The following is a 12,719-nucleotide window of genomic DNA, read 5'->3' as shown; positions in this document are numbered from 1 at the left end:
GGGGTTTGAAGTAGCAGGGGGGTGGGAGGTTGGGGTACCAGGAGGTGGGTATTATAGAGGGCACGGATTGCATGGAGCACTGGGTGTGGTGAAAAAATAATGAATATTGTTATGCTGAAAATAAATAAATTTAATTAAAAAAATAGATTCTTGTAGTGGTTACCGTCTTTTCAGTATGCACCCCTATTCTGTTATTGTTGACCATAGGTTAGTTTAGTGGAATAGTGCAAGAACTAACTTTGTAACTGCATTTATCTTTTCTTACACTTTTAGTGTTTTTATCATGCTTCCACTTTCCATCTTGTTTCCTGTATACTCTTTATCCAGAGGGTTTACTAAGCTGCTTTTGTCTGTGAGTTGGTGCCTTTTATCACTGTAATAGTTTTATATTATTATGTAATAAATGGACATGAGCTTAACAGCTTAAAACAAAACCCATTTATTATGTCACAGTTCTGAGGTTAAAAGTTTTTTTTTTTTAAAGATTTTATTTATTTGTCAGAGAGAGCGAGTGAGAGCGAGCACAGGCAGACAGAGTGGAAGGCAGAGTCAGAGGGAGAAGCAGGCTCCCTGCAGAGCAAGGAGCCCGATATGGGACTCGATCCCAGGATGCTGGGATCATGACCTGAGCCGAAGGCAGCTGCTTAACCAACTGAGCCACCCAGGCGTCCCCTGAGGTTAAAAGTTTTGATCAGCTCTTTGTTTAGGTACTTAGCTTTTAGGTATTTCACAGGGCCAAAATCAAAGTACCAGCAAGTTTGGTCTCTGATCCAAAGACTTTGAGGAGGAATCCATATCTGAGCACATTCAGGTTGTTGGCAGAATTCAGTCCTTTTTTTAGGACTGAGATATTTTCATGGTGGCTGTCAGCTTGGGAACATTCTCAGCTTCTAGAAGCTTCTTTCCAGTACTTGTACATGACTGTTTCCAAGTTAAAAGCCAATTATGACACATAGAGTTTTCTCATGCTTTAACACAGACAGGGGGATTTGACACAGACACAGAGAAAGAGATACAGAAGAAAGTAATGAGAAGACTGGCAGAGATTAGAGAGCTAAGACCACAAAATGCAGAATGGTGGTAGCCGCCATAAACTGAAAGCTGCAAGGAATAGATTAGATTGGTAGATGATGTGAGAGGGTAGCCCTGCTGACACCTTGATTTCACTTAGTGATACTGGTTTCAGACTCTGGCCTCCAGAACTGTAGGAGAATAAATTTCTATTGTTTTAAGTCACTCCATTTCTGGTGGTTTGTTACAGCAGCCACCGGAAACCAATACAAAGTGGAATTGCAGGGTTAAGTGGTAACTTTATGTTTAACAATTTGAAGAACTACCAAACTGTTTTCCAAAGTGATTCTATCATTTTAAATTTCCATCAGCATTATATAAGGACTCTTAATTTCTCCAAGTCCTTATAGACACCATTTATTGTCTGTCTCTGATGATAGCTATCCTAGTGGGTATGAAGTGATGTCTCATGTTTTTGACTATTGATACTCAGCATCTTCTTATATGCTAATTGGTCATTTGTCTGTCTTCGCAAAAATGCTTATTTAAAGCCTTTGCCCATTTTTCAGTTGGGTTGTTTGTCCTTTGTTGTTGAATTGTAAGAGTTGTAAATGTTTGTGGTTTTAGTTCTTACATTAGGTCTGTGGTCCATTTTAGTTATTTTTTGTATATAATGTGAGATTCGGGCATAATCACTTTTGGGATACTCTTAGCCATTACTTCTTCAAAACTGCTTCTGTTCATTCTATGTTCTCCATTCAGTTGTGTGCATACTAGATATTTTGACTGTCTCATTTATCTTTTATGATCTTTTCTGTTGCTTCCATTTTTGTTTTCAATTTGTGCTTCATTTTGGATAGTTTCTATTGATCTGTCTTTGAGTTCATCGAGCCTTTTCTGCTTAACCAATTTTTAATTTGAGGTAATTGTTTTTTTTTAAGTTACAGAATGATTCTGTTTTTGTTTTTATTATTGCAGTTCTTTGAACTTCTCCTTTCTTTCATTTTGTACATCTTTTTTCTGTATTTTATTTAACTTAATTATAATAATTATCTTAAAGCTCCCTTCTGTTAATTCTAATGTTTGAAGCAGCTTTTGCTTTTTTACAGAATTACCCATTTATTACCTCTTTACTTTAGAAATCTGAATTTTTAAAAAAAATCTAGGTTTTGTGTATAGCAGGTTAGTAGTAACAATGAAGCTGTTATAAGACAGGGAAAAGTAGGACAGGCACTGACCATTTATTTCCTAGGTCAACTGGAAGGAAGTAGTGACTTTTCTGGAACTGCCTATACAATGTACTGATTACTCAAGATAGATAGTAAACCATAATAGCATTAAAAAAAGAGAGAAGATATCAATGTGATGTAAGTGATTAGTGCAGTGCTGGCTCTGGAAGTGCTATACTTGGTAATTTAATTTGTAAGTGCTGTGTAGAGATAGGCCCTGAGCTAAATATATTTAGAAAGTGATAATTATCTTGATCTTGTGGCTTACTAAGTATGATTAAGATCTTTGCTATTTAGCATAAAGCATTTATTAGTATTAATGATCTCATAAACTTTATAAATTATTCCTCTGTTTTTTGGCATTGATAAATGATTAGCTAGGGATGTTTTAAGTATGTGAGTTGGGGAGTAGCTTTTAGTTTCATTCCTTAATAAAAATATCATTTCCTGTACATTCATTATTTTTGTAATATAGTAGAGATATTATGAGTTTAGTAAATATTTGAGAGTTTTTTTCTCTTAAAGATGATAAAACATTAACAAGTAAAATGTGTTTGCTGTGTTGGTATGAATAGTTTCTCAAAGTTGATTATGATTGTGATGATTATTCTACAATTAATATTTTATTTTCTTAATTCTTGTGTACAGTGGACTTTTCCTCTAACTTCTTGGAGTGTGTTTTTTTTTTTTTTTTTTTTTAAGAACACGGCTTGATGAACTGAGAATGTTTCTAGAGAATGAGACCTGGGAGCTTTGTCCTGTGAAGTCAAATTTCAGTATCTTGCAACTTCATGTGAGTGTATCTTAGAAACAAATGCATCTATCTTTTATTTAGTTGTCTTAAAAAAAACCCAGATATTAAAAAATCTTTTATAAAATCATTTAATTAAAGAATAGCACCTTTCTTTCCTTGCTTAAAAGTGCGTAATAGCCACCTTTTATGGATGTGAAAATCTCTTTTTACAAATTCAGTTTATATACTTGAGGAAAATTCTTTTTTTTTTTTTTTTTTAAAGATTTTATTTATTTATTTGACAGAGAGAAATCACAAGTAGATGGAGAGGCAGGCAGAGAGAGAGAGAAGCAGGCTCCCCGCCGAGCAGAGAGCCCGATATGGGACTCGATCCCAGGACCCTGAGATCATGACCCGAGCCGAAGGCAGCGGCTTAACCCACTGAGCCACCCAGGCGCCCCGAGGAAAATTCTTTTGCCTGATCTTTTTCTTTTGATTTCAGAAAGAGATCTGCTTTATTTAAATTTGGCAGAAAATTAATCAGTTGTATTTTGATGGTCTTTAATGAAAAAGCTTATGTTCGCAGAATGCTTGAGATTTTTTGTTTGTCATTTCTTTTTTTTTTTTTATAGATTTTATTTATTTATTTCACAGACAGAGATCACAAGTAGGCAGAGAAACAGGCAGAGAGATGGAGAAGCAGGCTCCCTGCTGAGCAGAGAGCCCGATGTGAGACTCGATCCCAGGACCCTGGGATCATGACCTGAGCCAAAGGCACAGGCTTTAACCCACTGAGCCATCCAGGTGCCCAAAAAAAATCATCAAGAATTTTGTAATTCAAAGGAACTTTATTATTTTTTTAGAAGATTTTATTTATTTGATAGAGAAAGAGAGTACAGCAGGTAGAACGACAGAGGGAGAAGTAGGCTCCCCGCTGAGCAAGGAGCCCAGTGCGGGTCTCGATCCCAGGACCCTGAGATCATGACCTGAGCTGAAGGCAGACACTTAACTGACTGAGCCACTCAGGCGTCCATCAGAGGAACTTTAGAGATTATTCCATCTCTTCCACTAATAAGCAATGTGGTCTTAAACTTGGCACTGACTCCCTTTGGACTGCTTTGGTTTCCACATCTGAGAACAGCTCTTTAGTTTTAGCATTGTGGTTCTCATACTGGAGGTTGACTCTCTCATTTTACTGATGAAGAAATTGAGGCACAGAGAAGCCAGGTGACAGTCCCAACATTATATAGGAAGTTAATGGATTAATGGCTAATCTTAGGTCTAGAAGACCTATCATCTGACCTCACCGTGTGCGTCTGTGTTGTCTACCTCCAGGTGTATGAAAAAAAATAAATGAAAGCTTATGGACATCAGCATAACAAAGAAAGATTCTGATGTCTGTAAAACGTATAATTAATGGTGCAAACATATTAATTATTAATATTGATTTATTTTTATTGTGGCCTTTTTATTGCTTAAAACCATATTTTCCTGGGTCTTTGATGCTATGTTAAAATTTTTAGAATTATTCAAATATAAATTATTTTCAAAAATTTTCTGTGCAGTTCTATAAACTAAGCCAAGAGTAAGTTGATGCAGATAACACTTTTAAAAGTGATATCAGCAACTGAGTTGTCTTTAGGAAAACTTTTGAGCACATATTTTCAAGTTTGTGCCTTCACACAGCTTCCAAGATTTAAAAGTGAATAACCTGAAGAATCAGGATTGATTTTTTTCACTAACTACATTTACATTGATGGAATATGTTGTGTACCTGAATTTTAGTGTTGTTGCTAAAAGGTATCCTTTTTTTAATGTCTAGGAATTTAAATTCATGGAACAGTCACGTTCCCCATCAGTTTCCCCTAGTAAGCAGCCAACCTCAACATCCTCAAAAACAGTGACCTTGTTTGAGCAGTACTGTAGTGATGGGAATCCGTTTGAAATTCAGGCCAACCACAAAGATGAAGAAACAGAAGATGTCCTGGCTTCTAATGGGGTATGTAGTGTTCTTAAAACATATTTTGGAACATAAGTGAGATTTTCTTACTAAAAAGTGTTTTACCCAGTGAATTAGCTAGATTTATTTATCCATTTAGCACCCACCTTCCTACCTATATGCTTATATACCTGTGTTACCACTTGTACAGTAATGGCTTTACAGCATGCTTTGTTGAAAATGTCCTTTTGAAAAATACATTTGGGCTTTATGTTTACTTTGTGCTCCTATTAGGTTGCTGTGTGTTCTTACTAGATTGCTAAATTGGGTAGGGGTATAGTTTCTTCACTGCTTATTTCTGTGATTCATTGAATAGATGAATGAGGGAATAGATCATCTGCATTTAGTTCTCAGCTTGGGCATCCGAATCATTTTGTTCCAAGTCCCTTTATCTGAGAGAGGGTAATGTCTTACCTGGTTACCCAGCAGGGATGTTTTTTAGGATTTAGAAGTACAATGTTTTAACACTTTGAGTAGCTCAAAACACACAATATAAACTTCAGGTTGTGTGAGTTAATGGAAAGGATTTGAAGGAGTTGAATGAATATCACCTTTATTATTTACTTTATTATTATTAACTGTGTGGCCCTTGGCAATCTATTTTACCTCTGTGACCCTCAGTTTCCTATATTTACAATGAGTGAATGTTTAGTTCACAGTTTTCTGTGTTTTTACAGTATTTAATTTGGATGGGTCCTTCTGATCGTCATTTCCAGAGGACCTTGTATGATTTTTATTTTAGATTTGATGAAGCTGAAGTGAAAACTGTTCAGAGTTGATGAAATTCTGTTGAATTTGTGTATGTATTTCAGTTTTGGCATTTTCTTTTTTGTTTGGTGAAGATACAATTAAAAAAAATATTGCCATAAAAGTAATTGTTATTACGTTTTATCATGTAGAAATTATTTCATAGTAAGCCATATTTACAGTTACAATTTAGTGATTCTTATTGATCCTTTTCCTCTCTAAAGTACACTAAACTGGGAGAATTAAAAGTCTCTTCAATATTTTTTTTTTTTTTTTTAGATTTTATTTATTTATTTGACAGAGATAGATCACAAGTAGGCAGAGAGGCAGGCAGAGAGAGAGAGAGGAGGAAGCAGGCTCCCTGCTGAGCAGAGAGCCCGATGCGGGACTTGATCCCAGGACCCTGAGATCACGACCTGAGCCGAAGGCAGCGGCTTAACCCACTGAGCCACCCAGGCGCCCCCTCTTCAATATTTTTGAAATAATATATCCATCTGTAATGGTGATTTGCTAATTTAAATATCATGTAGTATCTGATTCTTATTATTCTTGGCAGTTGTGTTCTATAAAGTCCCTCTGAACACTGAATTAACAAATACAGAACCATTGTTCTGAGTGAAATACAGGATTAGGTTCTTGTGAACCTTTGTTCACATTTTCATCAACTAATCAGTGTATAACCTTGTTTTATTTGGGTTTTTGCTTAAAGGCATCTAAATTAATATACAGTATTGGACATTGAACTCACAGCCAACAGCACTAGAATTCCTGCCCAAATGAAGCTTATCTAACACATCTATTTTTGCCATAAAACACATTATAGTCTCGCACTTAGGAACACTAGGCAAAACTTTAGTCCTACACTTAGGAGCCTTTCTAAACAGGGAAATCACCATCAAAAAAAGAACAATTTTTTTTTTTTAAATGTGGCACTAGACTATGAAAAGTACATTTGTTAAGTAAGCTGAAGCAAGAGGGTAGAGCGTCACCTTGTTTGCACTCAGCTAGGAACGTGCATGTTGGATAACTCAAAAGTTTCTGCATACTCTGTACATATCCATGACTGAATGCGAAAGTGTCACTAAGTATTAGTGTTGGGGTTACAAATAAAATTTGACAGGTACAGAAATTTGCAAAAATACGGAATCCTCAAAAACAAGGCTCTCTTGTACTGTGGAATTACTAAGCTTTTTGTTATAGCCAGGAGAGCCTGCTGTCTGTGGATCCCCTTTCTGAATATTACAGATGGATATATTATTTCAAAAATATTGAAGAGACTTTTAATTCTCCCAGTTTAGAGAGGAAAAGGATCAAATGTTATCACAATGTGTACAAGTGGATGAGAATGTCTAGAATACTTGTTTACAGTTATTAATGTGTGATCTACACATAAGTCCTTGAAAGTCAGGGTCCACATCTTACTATGACCTGTCACATTGCTTTAAGCTCTCAAAAAATAGTTTTTGAATTAGGGGACCAACTTCCTTTCATGTTGTCTTCATATTCATCTCTTCAACTGGCATGAGGGAATAAAACTTTGTTATAGAATTGCTCTGAAGATTGAGTGAGAATATTTATGAAAGCACTTAGCACTTAACATTCAAGAAATGTTAGCCATGATTTAATCATATTCATTTATAATATTAAGTGATAATGCTGCTGCTGCTGCTGCTTTCTATCCTGTGCATGGACGCCACTGTCCCCCCATGCTGGCACAGGGCCATGTTGCCATAAAGATTGTGACAGTGTTAGGAAGCCACCCTTCCTCTCAAGAGGAAATCTGCTATTTTCATCCTTGCTCTCAGTAGTCCCTCAGTGCTCAGTGTGATTTTCTAAGGCTCCCTTGGAATTAAATCTCATCATAATGAATTAGGACATTAGCATGTGTGTTATAAGAGTTTATTACACTGAATTAACATTTCCACAGTGCCAGAATTATATACTCAATCTTTATGGTGAATTAGCAAAATGGAAATAAGTATATTGAAACCACTTGGGGGAAGAGAAGAGGTTTTTTTTTTTTGGTTGTTGTTGGGGGTTTTTTTTTGGTCAAATGTACACTCTTTTCCTCTCGTAAAGGCATAGCATGATATTTGCGTTTGTTCTCTTTTTATGGAGATTTGACTTTTGGGGGAGAAGTCTTTGTAAGCATAAAATGTTTATATTTTCTTTTTTTTTCTTGGATGGAGAAGAAGTAAATGGAAAGTTAATATTCTTGATAGCAAAATTAAAGATGAGTTATTAAGAGCTTTCTTCCCTAAACTACTTCTTAAAAATTGGATACTCTTATTGTGTTGAAAGACTACGAGAAAAGTTGGCTGTTCATACTCATTGTTGAATATACTGTGTTTTCTTCAGTACGAATCTGATGAACAAGAAAAAAGTGCTTATCAGGAGTATGACAGTGACAGTGACGTTCCTGAGGAACTGAAACGAGATTATGTGGATGAGCAAACAGGTGATGCACCTGTGAAAAGGTAAATGTTCTTAGATTGTATGGTATTTCATATTGTATGTTACGCATTTAAATAAAGATTTCCTTTAAAGGTTGGAAAAAAACAAGTTAAACATTTCTTTAACTTTTGATGTCATGTGACAAAAATGTGTATGTTTTAAAATGATTGCTGAAAGGTTGGAAATGTAGTTTTTTGATATTGGGCATAATCAAAGAGCTCTTAATTTAGAGAGCAGTGGTTTTTGCAGAAAAACAAACTTCTAGTTTATACAATCATACTACCTTTGGAGGCAGTTCCAGCTTCACATAGGTTAGAAAACCTCAAGGAGGAGAGTAGTTATTTGTTTTGCAGGGGGAATTCCTCCTACCTCAGTCTTGTAAATACAGAAAGTCTCCACTCATCTTTCCAAGGTCAATTACAATCACTGTTTGGGCCTTCTGTTAAGGTACCTTCATCTTTGTTGTTTTGTTTCTGTCATAAACTGTCCTCTTCAAAAACTATCATAATTACATAAGAATGTTTTGTCGCCTTCTCCCTCTTAAATGGACCTGATTCTTAAATGTAAGTGAGTTAATTTCATGACTAAGTATCAGACATTTAGTCACCACAGATACACATAATTTTTAATGATAGATTTAAGTATATTTTGCCCTACCTTTTATCCCTAGTAAGTACCTAGTAAATTCAAAACCCTGACTGATACACTCTCCTCAGAAAATGAGCAACTCATGTGATTGTAGATATTTGAATTGGAAATAATTGTTTCCATTGATTTTCATGTATGTGTGATATTTAAATCCATCTATGGTCCATTACGAACAGAATAGAACTGATTTGTTGGACTTCTTCATTGGGTGTTATGGGTCTATTCTGGCTGAAAAAAAACCTCCGATTGAAATGAACATGTAAGATAGTATCTTCTGGTATATGTGTATATATTTGCATTTTTGGTAAGGCTATGCAGACAGTTATCCTCCTAAACTGTCCTAACTTAACCACTCACTAAGAACTATGAATAATATTAAACTATGAGCTTTGTTCAGTCAATTAGTATCAATTCCAACTTCAAAGTGTCTCTTGAATTTTCAAAATTTCTTCTATTTCACTGCTACCATCCAGATTCATGCGAAAATCATCTCTGTGTCAGATTATTGGCACTGCCCCCTGACTTTGGCTTTCCGTCTCTAGTTTTGGCCCCTCCTCATCCCTCTTGGATGCAAATTTAGGTGTTTTTTTTTTTTTCTTACATGCAAATTTGTCCATGTAATTTTCCTGATTAAATTTTCTTTCAGAGTTAGGATCATACTCTTTAAGTTTGATTGACTTCAGTGGTCTGGCCCTTCCTTACCTTTTTTCCTATCACTTTTCCCTCAGTCCACTCATTCTCCTTGTGAACTCTTTCTGCTTCTCTGAGCACATGCTCTTCTCCTACTTCTGACCTTATTTTATATTATCCCCCCCTTTTTTGTGTACTTAACCATATATCTTCAATTTTTTCCTTGAACCTGGTGTCCTCCCCAACATCAGACTCTGTCATGTGCCCCTATACTTTAGATATTAGATTTAGATTCTAAGGAGAGTGTTTTTTCGTATTTATAAGTCTGAAATCCGAGTACTTGGTACATTTGATATACAGTTTCCCTAGAACCTCTGGGTTTTTTGTTTGTTTGTTTGTTTGTTTTTTATTAAGTGACACAGCTTCTTTTAATGGTTGATAATGACTGTCTTAGAATCAAAGAAATACATTATAGTACTTTATTTCTTTGCTTATAAATCTCTCTTCCACTCTGGACTGTAAGCTCTCTAAGGACAGGAGGATCATCTCTATAACCCCACCTGACACATGGTAACAGTTTCAGTAACTAATTAGTGAATGAAGGATAGATCCTAATTGGAATAACTTACTGATTTACTAGTTGACAACCCTAACTGCAACTCTGTTTTGTTTTTCCATATTAAGCGTTTCTAGAGAAACTCTAAAAAGCAGGAAGAAGTCAGATTATAGTCTAAATAAAGTGAATGCACCCATCTTAACAAATACAACATTGAATGTAATAAGACTTGTTGGTAAGTAGCCACCTTTTTAAAAAAACATTATTAGTTAAATTAGTCTACTTTTGTTACTTGTTGGGGCTTTGATTGTACACTCCAGTGCCCTCCACAAGGAAGGTTTTAAGAGTGTCCTATGTCAGTACTTTTCATCCTAACTGTTCATTTAATACCATCATTAATGTTAGTTTTTCTTTTTCAGTTAACTGCTTAGTATTAATGTTTTCTACTTTTTCTAAAAATCCCAATTAATTGAAATGTAATGAAAAATTCTCTATGTGAGTTGTAGGTATATGTAGGATGACGATAGTGCCCATTTTACATTTACACAATATTTTGTGCTTAATTGTTTCATTGATCTTCACAATCTTCCTGTCAGATAGGCAGAGTGAATAGTGATCCTCTGGCATTTTCAGACACAAGAGTTCTATAAGCTAAATGCTCACACCATAGGAAGAGTTGTTTTTATTACAGATAAGACCTTTATTGATGATTTTGTAGAAGGCAAGTAACATGAAGAAATGCCATTTGAAATATTTAGGTTTGAAAACGATGTGGAATTTTTAATGTCAGTATTTCTGCATTTTATATGCCATCTTAACCTTTATATCTCACAAGTAAGTCTGTACATTTGACAAATAAGTTATAGAGATATCTTTTCAAATTAATTAAGTCATCTATACCAGTCAGGAATTTTAATGTGTTCTATTAAAAAAAAAACCCTCTGTATTCTGTGTATATGGAGATGATAATGTCCTGCTGCCTGGTTTGATTACTCTTGGCTCTGATAAAATGGTCTGTGTTCTTGAAGATAATTTCTAAATTTCATTAATGAATAGGATAAAGTAGACAAAATGTTTCTTAGAAGTCCGACTTCCTTTAGGAAAAATAGTGGAAAAGAAGTAATGAGTTTGAAGGAAAAGAAAAAGGATATATTTTCATGACACACAGAAAAATGACAGATTCTGAAAAGTGTTTTTTCACTGATCATTGCCAGGGAAATTAGCTTTTCTTCTTTATCCAAGAGAGCTAACTGAACATAGCATCATGAGTTACTGTATGGAATTTATAGAACCCAAACTTGAAGGGTTCTGAGAGCTCATCTGGTGTAAATTCCTATAAAACTAGGATTTACCTAATGCCCCTAAGTTGTGGTGGCCAACTAGCCTTTGTTTCATGTCTCATAGTCTTTGGATACAAATTATTTTGCAAGACTACTCATTCTACTATTAAACTGATTTAGTTGGTAGGAATCTCCTCCTTATGATAAACCAGAATTTCTTTTTCTCTGTAATTCTGTTGGTCTCAGTTATATCTTTAAAAGCAAAAAGAGCAAATCTGTACTTTGTTTTCCTGTTCTTCCCTGTGGTGACTGTTCAGGTATGGGTGGTAGTTACACTGTCCTTCTTCCCTTATGCTCCCCCAGTTCATTCTTCAGGGTTATTGTGCTCATTTTCCTTATGTGGTTCTCACAGATAAATATTCCAAAATCCTGGTCGTCATCCTCAGCCTTTTGGACTCACTATAGTTTTTGGTTTCTTTTTTTTTTTTTTTTTAAAGATTTTATTTATTTATTTGACAGAGAGAAATCACAAGTAGGCAGAGAGGCAGGCAGAGAGAGAGAGGAGGAAGCAGGCTCCCTGCTGAGCAGAGAGCCCAATGCGGGACTCGATCCCAGGACCCTGAGATCATGACCTGAGCCGAAGGCAGCGGCTTAACCACTGAGCCACCCAGGTGCCCCTAGTTTTTGGTTTCTGAACACGCTACTTGAGATGTAGCTTAATGAATTCATCTTTTGCCTGGTTATGTTCCGGTAACAAACTGCCCTAACACCACGAAAGTTGACATGATGCATATTGGCTCCTAATCACCTTTGTTCTGTTCAATGTGTCATTCTGAGATGCAGACTGAAAAAATAGTACCAGTTTGGGTCATGGGGGAAAGAGCAAGAGCCAAACCATGTTATGACTCTTAAGGCTTCCACTCGGATGTGGCACCCCGACTTTCTCTGGCAACTCACGCTTGACTGTTGGAGAGAGAAATACACTTCTGCCCCAGGGAGGGCACTACAAGTTCAGGGCATTGGATAAGGGCATTGGATTCCTACAGGGAAGGGGAGTGGGTAGAGATAATTGGGGAAAATAGTATAGTCAACCCCATGGGAGTGGTAGTTTATAATTTTTACCTCACCTAGTTCAAAAAGAGCTAGAGGTCGTCATGTTACTTTTACTCTAAAAGACATATATTTAGTAGCATCAAATCAAATATAAGACTAAAACAAAATTGAGGAGGGGAAATAATGTTTCATTCAGTTAAATGGAGAGAACAAATGCAAATCTTCACTTCTTGGTAGACATAAGGAAATGAAGAAACAGTGCATTCTGCTCTTCTCATTATGCAAGAAGGGGATTGAATGACAATAGAAATGTGCTCTTGGTGGTAAATTCAGAAGTCAGTAACACAAATTCCACCTAAGGATTACTCATAGACATAAT

The 12,719-nt window shown here is 35.7% G+C and overlaps 1 protein-coding gene across 1 annotated transcript in view; it reads left to right on the top strand.

The window, feature by feature from the left end:
* VPS50 (VPS50 subunit of EARP/GARPII complex) overlaps positions 1–12,719 on the top strand; it is a gene marked incomplete at its 3' end in the record, with an annotated part of 104,804 nt that overhangs the window by 77,267 nt on the left and 14,818 nt on the right. The window contains exons 18-21 of the mRNA XM_082692424.1: positions 2,943–3,033; positions 4,796–4,972; positions 8,078–8,196; positions 10,136–10,242. Coding sequence (XP_082548550.1) covers positions 2,943–3,033; positions 4,796–4,972; positions 8,078–8,196; positions 10,136–10,242 — 494 coding nt within the window. The remainder of the gene's footprint in view (positions 1–2,942; positions 3,034–4,795; positions 4,973–8,077; positions 8,197–10,135; positions 10,243–12,719) is intronic.

This window comes from Mustela nivalis, assembly GCF_964662115.1.
Source record: "Mustela nivalis genome assembly, chromosome: 12".
NCBI classification, from domain to species: Eukaryota; Metazoa; Chordata; class Mammalia; order Carnivora; family Mustelidae; genus Mustela; species Mustela nivalis.
Note: the sequence above shows the minus strand (reverse complement) of the source record. Positions and strands in the feature narration are given on the sequence as shown.